The sequence below is a fragment of the Mugil cephalus genome, chromosome 8 (assembly GCF_022458985.1).
Source record: "Mugil cephalus isolate CIBA_MC_2020 chromosome 8, CIBA_Mcephalus_1.1, whole genome shotgun sequence".
Classification (NCBI taxonomy): Eukaryota; Metazoa; Chordata; class Actinopteri; order Mugiliformes; family Mugilidae; genus Mugil; species Mugil cephalus.
This window is the reverse complement of record NC_061777.1, coordinates 24,404,683-24,418,361: the sequence shown is the minus strand read 5'-3', so window position 1 is coordinate 24,418,361 and position 13,679 is coordinate 24,404,683. Positions and strand designations below refer to the sequence as shown.

Genomic DNA, 13,679 nt, shown 5'->3' with positions numbered 1-13,679 from the left:
CAACGCCGGGTCACAAATTTTAAGTTTCAGTTTAACTCACAGTCTACACCCCATCTTTGTTCTAAAATGTGTTTAGACTTTACTCCGTTTTCTTTCACTCATTTTTCTTAGCTTTTCTAATGTATGTTGTTTCTGTCGCCTCAAGCCTGTGCTACTGTAGTCTGTGTTGTGTGTGTGTAACCCCTCTCCCCTGCTCATGTTCTGCTTTAACAGACAATAAAAGACAAGAAAAAATCTCATCTGCTTCCAACAATGTGAACCGGCTCCGGTCATTCACCGACTCTTAGAGCTGGCTCGTTCACGATCGACCTGAATCTTAAGCTGTCACATGTTCTGGAAATTTTTACTTCCAGGTTATCATGCTGTGGTGTATTTGGATGGTCACCTCTGCACCCTCTCTGCACATATGCTGATTTGCTAAGTAGAGGTCCACTAGGTCCAGGTGGTGGTGCAGGACACCATGATCACCAGATAAACCTCCAGATAGTATGTCGCAGTGTTTCCCAGAAGCACTGGTCACGCGGATCATGGCAACGGTGGTCAATCAATCTTCTCATTTCACTCTGGAAAAGAAATAAGCCTATGTCTAAAATGGTTGAGCTTTTCATTTATTAAAGCTGTTCAAGCTGAAAGGGGAATGAATAGTACTCGGCTCAGAGTTAAACAGTCAGCAGTCCATCTGTTATAACTAATCTTATTGTTATTATAGATGGGTGCTGTGCAGGATCCTGGAATCTGAATTAGATGTGAGGTAAAAACAGGGTTTGAATAATGTTGAAAACTTCACATTCCTGTTCAATGTTGCAAAGTAAAGCATTTATATTTCTGAAACTCATGCTTGCTTCAAAGAAATAAGAACAATCCATCCCAGATGCTTGAAGCACGTTCACATTTTGACGCCAAATAACTCTAATGTGATATTGACAGGTTTTCTTTGTCCTTCAGTCAAATCAATGCCTGGCCCCTGGACATGGGATTCATCATGAAAATCTTTCGTTGCATTGATGTTTTTTATTTCTCCTTACAAATCAAGGTTTATAGTAGAAAACCTCAAGTTCACAGTTTGCAAACTTGAGGTTTTCTACTATAAACCTTGATTTGTAACTACCACTGACTACTGATCACTCATTTTCATATACTGCACTCTAAGATTTGATGGCATGGTTGCGGCTTCTGATACACAACTTATTGCTCATTAGAATACAATGTGAGGATCTGTGTTCAGTCTTGCATTAAAGTCTATTGTAAACGGCCCACGGTTTCACAAACACAGGGAAGCTGTTCTGAAGACTGCTTTCATGAGAACTGGTGATGCAGCACTGCCTCAACCAGATGGTGGAAATCCTATTAGTGGAGCACTGTAGGGCAAACTGCAGCAAGATTTAAAGCTTGTGCTATTGTGAGGGACTTTTACAGAATCCATAAAATCTGCTTTGTGACCAGCTCCAGAAAAGAGCTTATAATGGGGGGGTGGGGACACCCATCTGTGACAGGGTGTCAGCTTTACTAATCCAGATGAAGGGGGTTCAGGTGTATTCACTTTTATTCAATATCAAGCATAGGTGGGACCAAGGTATAATTTTGAACAAGGATGTAAATAAAACTGGGGCATCCAGAGTGACATGTCTGATCCCCTCTTCTGAAAATTCTGTGAAAGAAGTGGACTCATCTATGGATTGTGTCTGGTTTTTGCTTTGGATGCAGCAAACTGCTCCCTGGTATGTTAGTTAGTTGTTAGTTAACAATCATTTGAAGCTATAAAAAGGGTGTTTGTCAGTGAACGTAAGGCAATATTTACAGAGGTACATCTTGATTAGTAAAAGATTCAAACCACTAAATAACTGGTTTTGAGCCACTGCAGTATTTGGAGTCGGTTTAATGTGAAGAACTCAAGTTTGTGTACTTATCAGTAAATCCAGCATCCAGATGGTTCAGACAGCTTGGTGTTGGTGAGAAACAGCAAGATAGTCTGCTGGCCCTCTCAGATTGGTCCACGGTTAATGAAGTAACTTTTTGGGTGCATTCACACCTGTATTTCATGCAATTAATATAATATTGTTACAATTAAACCTTAGTTTGGTTCGTTTTCACAGGGCAGTTTTAGTGCGCATAGGTAGTCCTGTACGCCAGCGGGTAACATGTGATCTCACTGCAAATGAAACCGCACCGGGGAGCGATTGCAATCATCACCCTCTCCTTTGTTCTGGAAAGGAGTGCAATTGCAGTGCTCACACCAGCCCAAATGAACCAATCAGAAGGATAAACGCTCCAGGTTTTGACCATTATTTATATTCCAGTGGATGAGCTTTCAGGAGGCACACCACAATGGCACCCATGCAGACCACTGCAGGATGACTCCCAGTAATACAGCTTCAGAGGAACTGTCAGCTTTCATGATCAAGAGCACTACACTGAACATTTCTTTTGCTTAACACACTAACATGGGCTGATTTCTTATAACTTTGTACGCTGCTCCAACCCACAACAGTAACTATTGAACAAGCTATCATTTTATTCTTTTACATTACACACGTGTCAAACACACACACACACACACAAAACAAAGCTACTGAGGTAATCTATCATGCTTCATAAAAATATCTATGATCATCTTTTAAATCAATATTTTGTGTGTCTGCACATATAAGGGAATGAAACCTCTCTCTCTGTGGCCCTTAATCGCTCCTCAGTCTTCCTCTGGCTATTGTTCATTCGAGGAGTGTGAAGCATTTACTCTGTTCTTCAACTGTCTGTTCTCTCCATCCTCACTTTCTATATTCACCAGATCCTGACTACTGTAAGCCTGGCGGCATGTGTGGGCCTCAGTGTCCCTGTATGTCTGCATGATGTGTACTGCAAAGATATATCCACTGAATCCATAATCAGCTAGCAATAGATAGACTTAGACTTAGATAGGCTTTATTGATCCACAAGGGAAGTTGCTCAGTGAAGTGCATCTGATTGCCTGTATCTCCCGTAACCAGTCATGAGTTTCAGTGTGGTCTTATTGACCTGTTCATCTGGACATCTTTGTAACTCCAGCTTACAATGCACATCTGCAGCGTCTGCACATATGCGATGTCCGTCTGCTGAGCTAATAATTCTGTTTGTTACTCACGGTGGAGCTGTAATTCATATTTGCTCTCCAGGGCATGTGTGTATTATGCAGTGCCATAACGTCTGCCATATGCCATTTCTGTCTGTCCCTGAATCTTGAGAACTGGTTCAAAACAGACAAAGATATCTAAAAAAGGGAACATGCAACATACAATTGAAAGGCGTAGTCAGGACTTTTTCAAAAGGATGGATTTGAATTCATCTTGACGGGGAGTATGTTCCATCAGGTGTCATAAGGCTTTCTATGTGCTAAAGGCAGACCCCTACTACATACTGTACGTGATCAGATTTTGGTAAAAGGATGCAATGTCCTCAAATCACTCCTGCTCCTCTAGTATGTGAATGAACTTTAACCTCTGGGACAACTAGTGTTTGGACTAGATATTGTGGGAATCCATCCAAAACTTTTCATGACATTACCAGAAATGGAAATTATCAAGAGCAACTGTGAAAATATGAGATGTTAGAGGATCATCATAGTAAAATATTCAGGATTCATACTCTGGAAACAATAGTGTCTGACATAATTGCATGCCAGTCCATCCAATAACTGCGACATTAAGTGGGTCGAAAGGGGCAGACTTAGATTCATATTGCCTAATCACTGCCATACAAGAAAATCTGTCAGTGCAGAAAGAATGCCAGATCATAGTTTAAAGTCCCTGGGAAAAGGCAGGAGTAATGGTATTTGTTTCTGTATAGTGACCTGTTATTTGTGATGCTCTGAACTCTCTCTGTTCACATTTATACAAGAGATACGCAGTAGGAAGCAGGGAAGCTGGATGCAAAATTGTATTATTTTCAAAATTACATAATATAAAACCCAAAGTACGTGATGAGTCACCAGCTTTTTAAAAATCATGTTCCAGGAAATGAAAAACTCTGAAATTGTGTTTAGAGCACCTACAAAGCAACTTTAAAAAAAAAAAAAATGTTATTGTCGGGCTGGATACTGAACCTTGAACCTTATTTGGATGTTTATTAAACCATTTATTTAACCATATTCAAGTGACAGTCACTTAATGAATATGGGCTTAAGGTGCCCCTCTTAATTGGAATGAACAAAAATATCATGATAGGTTTGGGAATTAGAGTAATATTAACACCTATTCATACCTTCTTTCCGTGCACAAATGCGGATGCAATGGACAAATTTGCATAATCATAAGTAACACTCAGATACTTTGTCAGGAATCCTTTGTAGACATGGGTCTTTGTGCCTCTGGTTTTTGACTGTAATGCATACTCCATGTACACACCACTAACATTTAACGGCAGATAGTGAGGGATAAGATCCCAAGTAAAGAGAATTCAGAGTGATTCAAATACCACTCTTTTCATGGGCATAGTCATTGTTAGCATGCTGCTACATTAGCATTAAAATTCATTACAACCTGAGGTGCTTGCACGGTTGTGTAACTAAAGCATTTGCATATTAGCTCAGTGGCTGTGGCTGTCCTTTAATTATATTGCTGCAATGATATGCATTCTCCGCTGGGATCAGTAAAGTATTATTTAAAATAATCCTTGCATGACTGGTCAGGGGGAAATTATATGGGCTTTGCACACAAAGCAGAGATTAATAGAATGGATGATTTATTGCAAACTTTCACCTAAAGTGCACTGCACCTTCACAGGCTCGTGCTTCATAGCAGGAGTGGAATTAATGCTTTTCACGTATAAATCCAGCCAGAGTGGACCTCTAAATGTTTCCATTGTATTAATGACACAACTCAATCAAAGACCAGACAATGAAGCTGTGTAGGACTATGGTTTACTGCAAAAAAAAAATCATTATAAACATTTTTTTTTCTCACAGGTTATTACCAACATTGTGTAGTGTAACAACATTTCTTTGCTATTAGTTCAGATACAACAACTTTCCACCTTGGATTAAAGCTCCATCTATAATATCTATTCTAAGGAAGAACCCAAAAGCTTAGGGAAGCTACCCAGACATAGTTTTAACTTTTACTATTATCAAAATCACCAGATATATAGTAATGTTATTTGCTATTATACCTTTCATAAAACACACATTTTTCTCTATCAAGACACGTGATGAGTCTGTTTTTGGAGCCTTATTATAAAATCACCCCTACAGTCTCTACTGTCTATAAAATCTATTAAAAAAAGTAATGCTCAGTTAGATGACCTACAAGTTGATGCAAAGTGAAACAGACATCACACAAACACATTATTTTTCACTCTTCCCAAAATACAATCACGGCTCGACTGTCAGGGCAATCAAAGCAGCATCAATCCATCATCCTCATCAAGCTCAATCACGCTGCCAACTGAGCCCTGGCAATCTCCACTAAGGAAAAGGAAAAGAAAAATGAGGCAGCAACAGGGAGGGCACAACAATGCTTAATATTAATTTGTACCGTCTTCTGGTCACAACAGGACAAACTGTTTCAGTTGAAAAAGAACAGGAGAGGGTATCTGGGTAGAGATCAGTCTCTTGATTCGTGTAATTATACTCTCTGGAAATGGAAATAGCTGCTTCAATGAACCAGCACCACAAGTCAAACTGTGTGTGTTTTCTCGGGCAGCTTCACTGGAAAGGATTTGCACTAATATTAACCCATCACTCAGCTCGCTAAAGAGCCTGTTGACATTTGAGTTATCTTTTTGTGCCAGCGTTTGTCTTTTGTCTTATCGTTGCCCTCACCCAAAAAAAGACTGCCAGAGCTGTCAGAGCATGACTCTCCCCTTGACTCCCAAGGTTGAGCTCTCCTGCTTCCTCCATTACTCGTATGAACATCAGTGCTTACTTTTTACCCTAAAATCACACTAAATCTTAACCTTAACAAGAAACACACAGAGTATGATCACATGACACTGCAGCCCCCCCTCCAGCTCGTTATTTTTGGTGACGGATATTTGCTGACAGGTATGTCATGACTTGTGGCAGAGAGACAAATGCAGCGACAGCGCATTAAATTCCACGTTAGTGGAGTTTGACATATACCTCAAGAGTTGGTGAATCCCAAAACAGAAGTAAAAACACTGGAAGTGATCAAGTAAGTGGAAATCCTGATTTGATGTAATGATGATGCGAGTATATATACCTTGGATTTTGTTAGAGTTAGTGATCACAAAGAACACGTTTCTTTTTGCTTCAACCCTTGTCTGGGAGTCTGTTAGCTTAACTGTTCAGGATTAAACATGAAATCATTAAAATAGGAACAGCATTCCAAAGACTAAAGCTACCTCTGTAACTTTACAAAGTCTAAGATTCCTCTTTTAGTTTTCCATAACATCACCGATCCTTCATGCTAAACATAGCAGGTGGGCTATAAAGACTGCAGGGGTTGCTTTCAGGGACCAGCATGAAATCGGAATTCCAATTCAAGTACTTAGTTCAGAGCACTTAAGCAGGCCTAGAGTAATATTTAAACTTAATTGTGCACACTGTAGTTCAAAATTCACACTACTGTCATTAAGACCAGGTTTGATTGCTCCTTAATGATAATGTACATCACATTTTAAGATCAGTGGATGAGTGAATGGTTCCAAAATGGCTTTTAAACTGTGCCAGACTCAAGCGTCCCCTATTTGATGCCAGTTGGAGCTGTTTTCCTGTTGAACCTCCCGCTATTTTATTCACTGTTTTTAAACACAATTGATAAAGGAGAGAAATCACCGATTCTCCAAATAAGATATATTCTCTCCTTTTTAAGCAAAACTTGAGCCCAAGCTTTATCAGGTGATCTTGTTCCTGGATGAAGTCTCTCTTTCTTTTTCCTATCATAGTATTTTTTCCGTGTAAAACATAACTACTAATTATACAGCTTACAAGTAGTTTTCCACTGAGCTCTTCCATCATGTTGCTACTGATGCTTTGTCCTCCCGCTTGACAGGTAAGAGAATCTGCTGTGCCCGACGGCAGATAATGGATATCCAGTACAGTAAGGACGCTCTTTGTTTTCGTTGTGATCAGAAAACTCATTAGAAATCCATCAAGCTTGAGCCAGTTTTGAGTTTGCAATTAAATCCAACACAGCAACAAGATTGAATATACTGTCTTAAGATGCATTTACAAGAACTGTGCAGGCGTGCGATTAGGCTCTGTGGTTTGGCCTTTACTTCAGCACACAGCAGAGGAGAAAGCAGAAGAGTCTTGCATGAGTAGAGACACACTGCACTGCAGCAGAATATAAAGGAGCCAATCGGTGAGCACACTGCTCTGCAGTGTCTGTCTTTGCTTCTGTCCATCACCACTGTCAATCAATACTCAGTCCAATCCAAATGTATTACAGACTAATACAGCATCTTGGACACTTCTCTATAGTGTACATACAAACCATACAGAATGTTTCTCACACCGTATATTGCTACAGAATAAATATTTGGAAAGAATATGGTGTTTAAAGAAAGTCAAAAAATGTACAACACTCATTAAGGTCAGATCTTATGTTCAAGCAAAGAGATCATAGAGCACAAAAGACAGTGACAAGCTCACGTGATACATCCAAAAACACTCAGGAGAGAAAATACGACCAAAAGGAACCTTAAAAAGCTCTATGTCTGAACAGAGGGTACATTAACTGTGAGGTCGGTATCAATACTGTGAATGAACTAAATCCACCGGGTTGTACACAGTTAATATAAAACACTTCAAACAATTCAAATGATCCAAACTTATAGTAGAGGGTCTGGGCAGTATAGGCAGTTACACGTTGTGTGAAAAACTGTGAAAGGAGTACCTGGTCTAGATGTTCGCCATCAGGGATTTTTGTGAATGGTTAACGCTGACTCATAGCCTGTTCTTTCTGGGTGGAGGTCCATGTTGTGTTTGATCCATTAATTCAAACAACCACCTCCTCACATGGAATATGTTGCTCTTTTTACTACCTCACTTGACATCCTATAGGCTTTCTGACAGAAAGTCCTGAAGGCAAACTAACTTCCGGCACAGCATTCATATCAATTAATAGAACCATTTTTTTTTTTGTTTGTTTGTTTGTTTTGAGATTTTGAGCAATGTCAGGTTATCATCAGTTCAACTTTTCACTTTTTGCAGATGTAACAAATTCAAGAAATAAAAAAAAGCAGGAGTTTATGCCTCAGAGCACCTGGGAGGCTTTGGACACTACTGTAGTTCAATATTAAACAAAATTTCTGTTCAGTAAAAATGTAAAATATTGTGATAAGAGCAGGTTTGATTCTATATTAAGGGCATGAAACTGCAAGCAGTTCAGAAAACAAGATCTTTTTACTAAAACATAAGAAACAAATGCTAATAAATAAGTGTAGCAATCTTTTACAAATAAAGCCCTCTCTCTCTCTCTGCAGTTGAGGTAATTCAAGAACCCAGAAATCCTTTGAGAATTTAAAGTACGCTGCATGGACTAACTCATTTCGGGACCTGTTACTGATTTGTTATCTAGTGGGACCATGAAAATAACAAGGCCTTGTTACAGTGGTTACATCAAATGATCCGTGACCCATGCTACTTGGTGGCATAACTATGCAGCAACATGTATGAATAAGCACAGGTGACAACATAAGCACTCACAATAGTCACAGTAAATGGAGAAGAGGAATGTATTCGGCAAAGCAAACATATATGAGAGACCTTATTTCAACTATTACAGCTTAAAATTATGACTCATTCTTTCTTAATTATGAGATTCCATGAGAAAACTCTCCCATACTTACAAGATACAGTACCATATTAAAAAAAAGTTATGGAGTTATGGAAATTTGTTGTAATTCCTTTTGTACAATTAATGTAGTTTGTTATTTTAAAAGTGCTACTTTTTAGAGCTTTTCAAAGCTGCTTTTCAAGCAGAGGAACAAAGATAAAGACACTATGTACATCCAAAGGGTTGGGTGCATGTAGGTGTCCTAAAAACAGGAAGTAAGTTTTAGTGTGAAAAATGTCAAATAAGACAAAACAGAACTAACAGTAAATTAGTTTAATTCATAGATTATTTCTAGACTCTTAAATATTAGAGTTTACTTCTGGTCATTCATACAAGAGAAGACTAGTTTAATGTCACATTTTGCAAACCAAAGATGAGATAAAAGCGGGCTAACTGAGGTAGTGGAAGTGAGATACTGATGACATCTTAACCTCTTCTCACAACCTGGTAATGATCGGATAGTAAGTCATAATTATGAGACAATATTTTGTTTCTTATATGAAGCCAGTGTAGTTGACTAGAAGCAGATAATGCAAATGGTAACGATGCTAATGAGGAAAATAGCTCATTTGTTGTTTTTCATGCACTTAAAGGGCTTCAGTCTATAAACCTGTTCAGATAAAACAGCGCAACCTCTTTTTTGACACACTCCCTGCAGTAGCAGTGATTATTGCCCCGGCTATAAAGGAGTTCCACTATAAAATACTTGTTTTAAGACTAGCCTCGCTGAGATTTAATGTTTTACATATATATCAAGCGATGAGGAAACATGCCAGGTGCCTCCATGTCTCACGTTCAGCCATGGCTCTCCTTATGGAGCACGTATGACCTCATGGACACATTAAGATGAAAAATGTCGGCATCTGAATCCTCTTCTGTGTCCTTCAAGCTAAGAGCTACTTTAAATACTCCACGCTTCTTCCAACTCACTTGACCTGCATGGATCAGGAAGCAGCAACAACACACAACCACCATGGCGCAAATATACAAAGAACAGTGAAAGGACTCAGTCATCCATGGTTGCAACGTAAAACACATTAACAGGCTGGGGGAAGCTTGGATACAAAGGAAGCACATATGGATTAGTGACACCATCTTTTATAACTGTACTATATGGAAAACCTTTCATAAACCTTTGTCTAAGTAACACTGAAGAAGAAAGTAGCAAATAAAGCGTTCACTTTTTCTTCACTCTGTCATATTTCTGAGGACATTTGCTGCGTATCTGCAGAGGGCAGGATGGTGTATAATAGAAGACATGACCACTTCAGCAAAACCTCGAGCTGCAGCAATCTAAACGTCGCTCATCGTATCTGAGGCAACATTTATTAAGCACTAACACAAGCAGTTTTATAACAGCGCCCCTACACACAAACACAAAAAGTCTACCGTTGGTTAAAAGTAACTTTATGCTGCAGTTATATATCTGACATTAGTGTGAGTGTTAGTGGATCTCCAATACACTGGGGTGATGGCTTGCTTTACAAAAATAGAATTACTCTTCAATAAATACAGGTTGAGCCGATAATATGATAATAATGCATCAAATAAGTATAGACTTTTCTTCTACAGTGGGTTACACACTGACAGTGTTGTGTCAGACTGTCTGACACCTCTCTGGTGAAAATATTTTTCATACACATAAAGATCAGTTAATGTCATGAACAGTTGTATGATGTGTAATATGGCTCACAATGACACAGTGTCAGACGTTACCAGGGTTACTCAGCTTGGGCTTCACAAAAGTTTGACAGGCGTTTATCGACTAAAGGGAGTTGCAGTATGTGAATTGTAGGGTCCAGCGTTGCTGAAGCAACACTACAATATAAAAGTCAGCTGTTCTGATTGAACCCATCCTTTCTTCAGTACATCTTGCTTAAGTCCTCCAACTTTAGGGAAGCGCATCAAATTGCTGCAGCGCACCTTGTTTATGTCAACACAATACATGTCATTTCACATTATAAAATGTCAACAAATGCCAGAAATGTTTATGGCAAGGATAACATTTGGAGTCACCAACACACTGACAAAATCATTAAAGTGAGGGCACAAGTTTTAAGAGTATATTAACAGAAAGACAGATCAGAGTTCGGTGGTGAGGAGGAGGAACAAAAGTAAGGAAAATACTGCCTCAACACCTCCATTGCTACTTTGAGTGATTCAAGTTCATTCTTAGATAAAAGACTATTTGACTATGTGAGTAAGCTGTTATGACATATGCACTACGTGTTTTTGCCTAATAAAGTCACTGTAAAGAGCCTGGTGTCATAGTTTCCTCCTACATCATCTTTGCAGAGCAACTATGTAAGGAAACTATGGGCACACATGCAATACTAACACACACGAGTATTAAAAAAAACAAAAAACAGTAATAATAATAATAAAGGCTTAGCACCCGCTATCAACAGCTCAATAAAGTATAGTTAGTGCTGGCTCAGCGGGTCCAAGCGCTGTAATGTTATGAGTCATGCATGGATACGTCTGTCTGATAGGCTACAGCTGACCATGAAAATGCAGAAAAGATCCGTCCTCTACACACAAGTAAAGACACGGCATCCCTGACGGTTGCTCTGAAGAAGATGACTCTATGTGGAGTGTGAAGGCTTTCAATTCTGGTCTACAGTATGTTGTAGTACAATTCTTTGTAGAAAACAAGGGATTTAACCTGAGTTAATACAACAGTCAGTACGAAACACATTTATTTGCAGTGTTAAAAAAAAAGGTGTTAAAGAGACCTCTAATTTTTAATAAGACTACTTCAATGTCTACATTTACACGTGACAGCATGGAGAGAGAGGCTGGAAATCTATTCTCTAATGCTCCATTAAGCACTTGTTTATTTACATATAAGCTCTACTTCCCTTGTAAATAATGTCCACACCTGACAAAGAAGATACAACCATGTGTATTAGCCTCCATCTTAGAAGCGCAGATAGGTTGACTAAAGTTAAGCCAAAGAAAGAAAATCTGTTAGTCTCTAAGCTCAGAAATGAGTTCTTCCTGTTCTCCACTGTCATTCTTGCATCTAACATCCCCTCTGAAATCAGCAATCTAACTCTAGCTAGCATCTTTGACACATTTAGGCTAGGATGATGGGTCACTTGCTTCTCCTCCTTTTTTCTTGTCCCTTTCTTTCTCTTTTCTCTGAGAAATAGGCAGAAAGTGAAAATGGGTGAGGAAGGAAAAGAACACCGCTGGCTGAATCTACGGGGCCACGCCCTGACACTCCAGGAGGGCTTAAAAAAACAGACCCGACAGCTGCTGCTGCTGCTGCTGCTGCTGCTTCAGCTCAGCCACACAGAGCCGGTCCAGGAGCTTCTCAGGAGGGGGAGGCCCTTCAACCAAACGCCCTGTCACCGTTAAACAGCAGGCTCAGACTCGTGACAACCGGCCCGACAAGCCGCCAGAACACTGGGCGATGTCACAAGAGGTCGTCATAGTCCAGCAGCTTGGAGTGCTGACGGCTTTTCCACAGGCGGAACAGGCGGAAGTCAAAGTACATCTCGATCATCTCTTTGCCTGAAGCCACACAAGAACAAAAAGGAGGAAGGTTACGATAATGCACGGCACCGGAACAACATCACCTCATCTAGTTACAGCATGCTGTGCTTGCGATGTTATTAGTCTGTCACGTTATGTTCAGGACAACATTAAGGTTTTTTCATGGGTTGTTTGTTACATTTCATGATTGCATTGTTAAGAGGTGTGTGTGATTCTGGCTATTCATGAACCTGTTGAACTAAATAGTAGAAACACTTTTGTATTTAATTGAATCCAAATTAAGAGCGCCACAAATCATCCATCAAAATGATCATCCAGTTGAATAACCACATTTCTAATACTGTATTTTTTAACAATATGAAGTGGGGTTTAGAGCAGACATTTCTTTTAACTAGTGTACTTAATGAATACTGTGTGTGAGTGCATATTCAATATGGCATTTTCTTCAAAGACTTTAGGCTTGAAACAATTGAGGCTATCGGATATTTTAGTACAAGAGGATTATGTGTTAACAGTTTCCCTCAGAAATTAATTTACGGGGTTGTGTGGAGGAAACAATACATGAGATCAAAACCAGTTTGCGAGTCTCTGAACATTTTCACAGCAGAACCGAAGCAGGGGGAAATGTGTCACGCTGCCAAGAATGACTTCAGCTAGACAAAAAATGCAAATCAAAAATAAATAATAATAAAAAAAAAAAAATGTTTTTAACAGCCTAACATAGTGTGAGTCTTTAACTGTTGGATGAGATAACAGAAAAGAGGGTTTTACGTGGTTGTGGTACAAAGTGGCATAAGGTCCTGGTGTGGTGTCACAAGAGAACATTGCTTCCACAAAATAGAAATACCTTTTCAATTTTCATTTTTCTGTTGATGTTGATACACAATTCCTGAAAAAACGGCAAGGGCCTGAGAACATTAATATTCCTCACATGGTGAGTGGGAATACTTAAACTACAGTCGCACACTGTGGAAGCTTCTTTTTTCAGACTAGCAAGAGAATAAAAACATATCCTAAGGTCCAGCTGGGACTGCTCCCTGTCCCCATCTTCTTTGTATTTGCCAACTTGTCAGTTCTTCTATTCTTTCTTCTTATTTTCATCACTATCCTTCCCTGAACCCTCCCCCTTCTCTGAGGGGACTTGGTATTTCTATGTCTCTCTTGGTCTCTCTTGTCTAAAAACATGTCTTGTTTCATCTCACAAAACCTGAAACTGTTAAACTGTAAAAGTGTAACACCTACAGTATTTGACAAGGTGCCATATCATGCAAGTTAAATCACATTGATGCAAAAGGATTGATGGAAAATTGGCAGTTCATTAAATACGCTGTGGATGTGGAAGAAGCAGAGCTGTCATCGAGTTTGTGTCATGTGTCATCAGTCATTGCTTCAGTATTATCAGGATAA

General features: G+C 39.3%; 1 protein-coding gene across 4 annotated transcripts in view; it reads right to left on the bottom strand.

Annotated features, from left to right (window-relative positions):
• Window positions 1-4,874: 4,874 nt before the first annotated feature.
• nsmfb (NMDA receptor synaptonuclear signaling and neuronal migration factor b) overlaps window positions 4,875-13,679 on the bottom strand; it is a 47,500-nt gene continuing 38,695 nt past the window's right edge. For all 4 annotated transcript variants that reach the window (XM_047592648.1, XM_047592650.1, XM_047592649.1 and 1 more), the window contains one exon: window positions 4,875-12,290. In XM_047592648.1, the coding sequence (XP_047448604.1) occupies window positions 12,193-12,290 (98 nt within the window). In that variant the 3' untranslated portion in view covers window positions 4,875-12,192. The remainder of the gene's footprint in view (window positions 12,291-13,679) is intronic.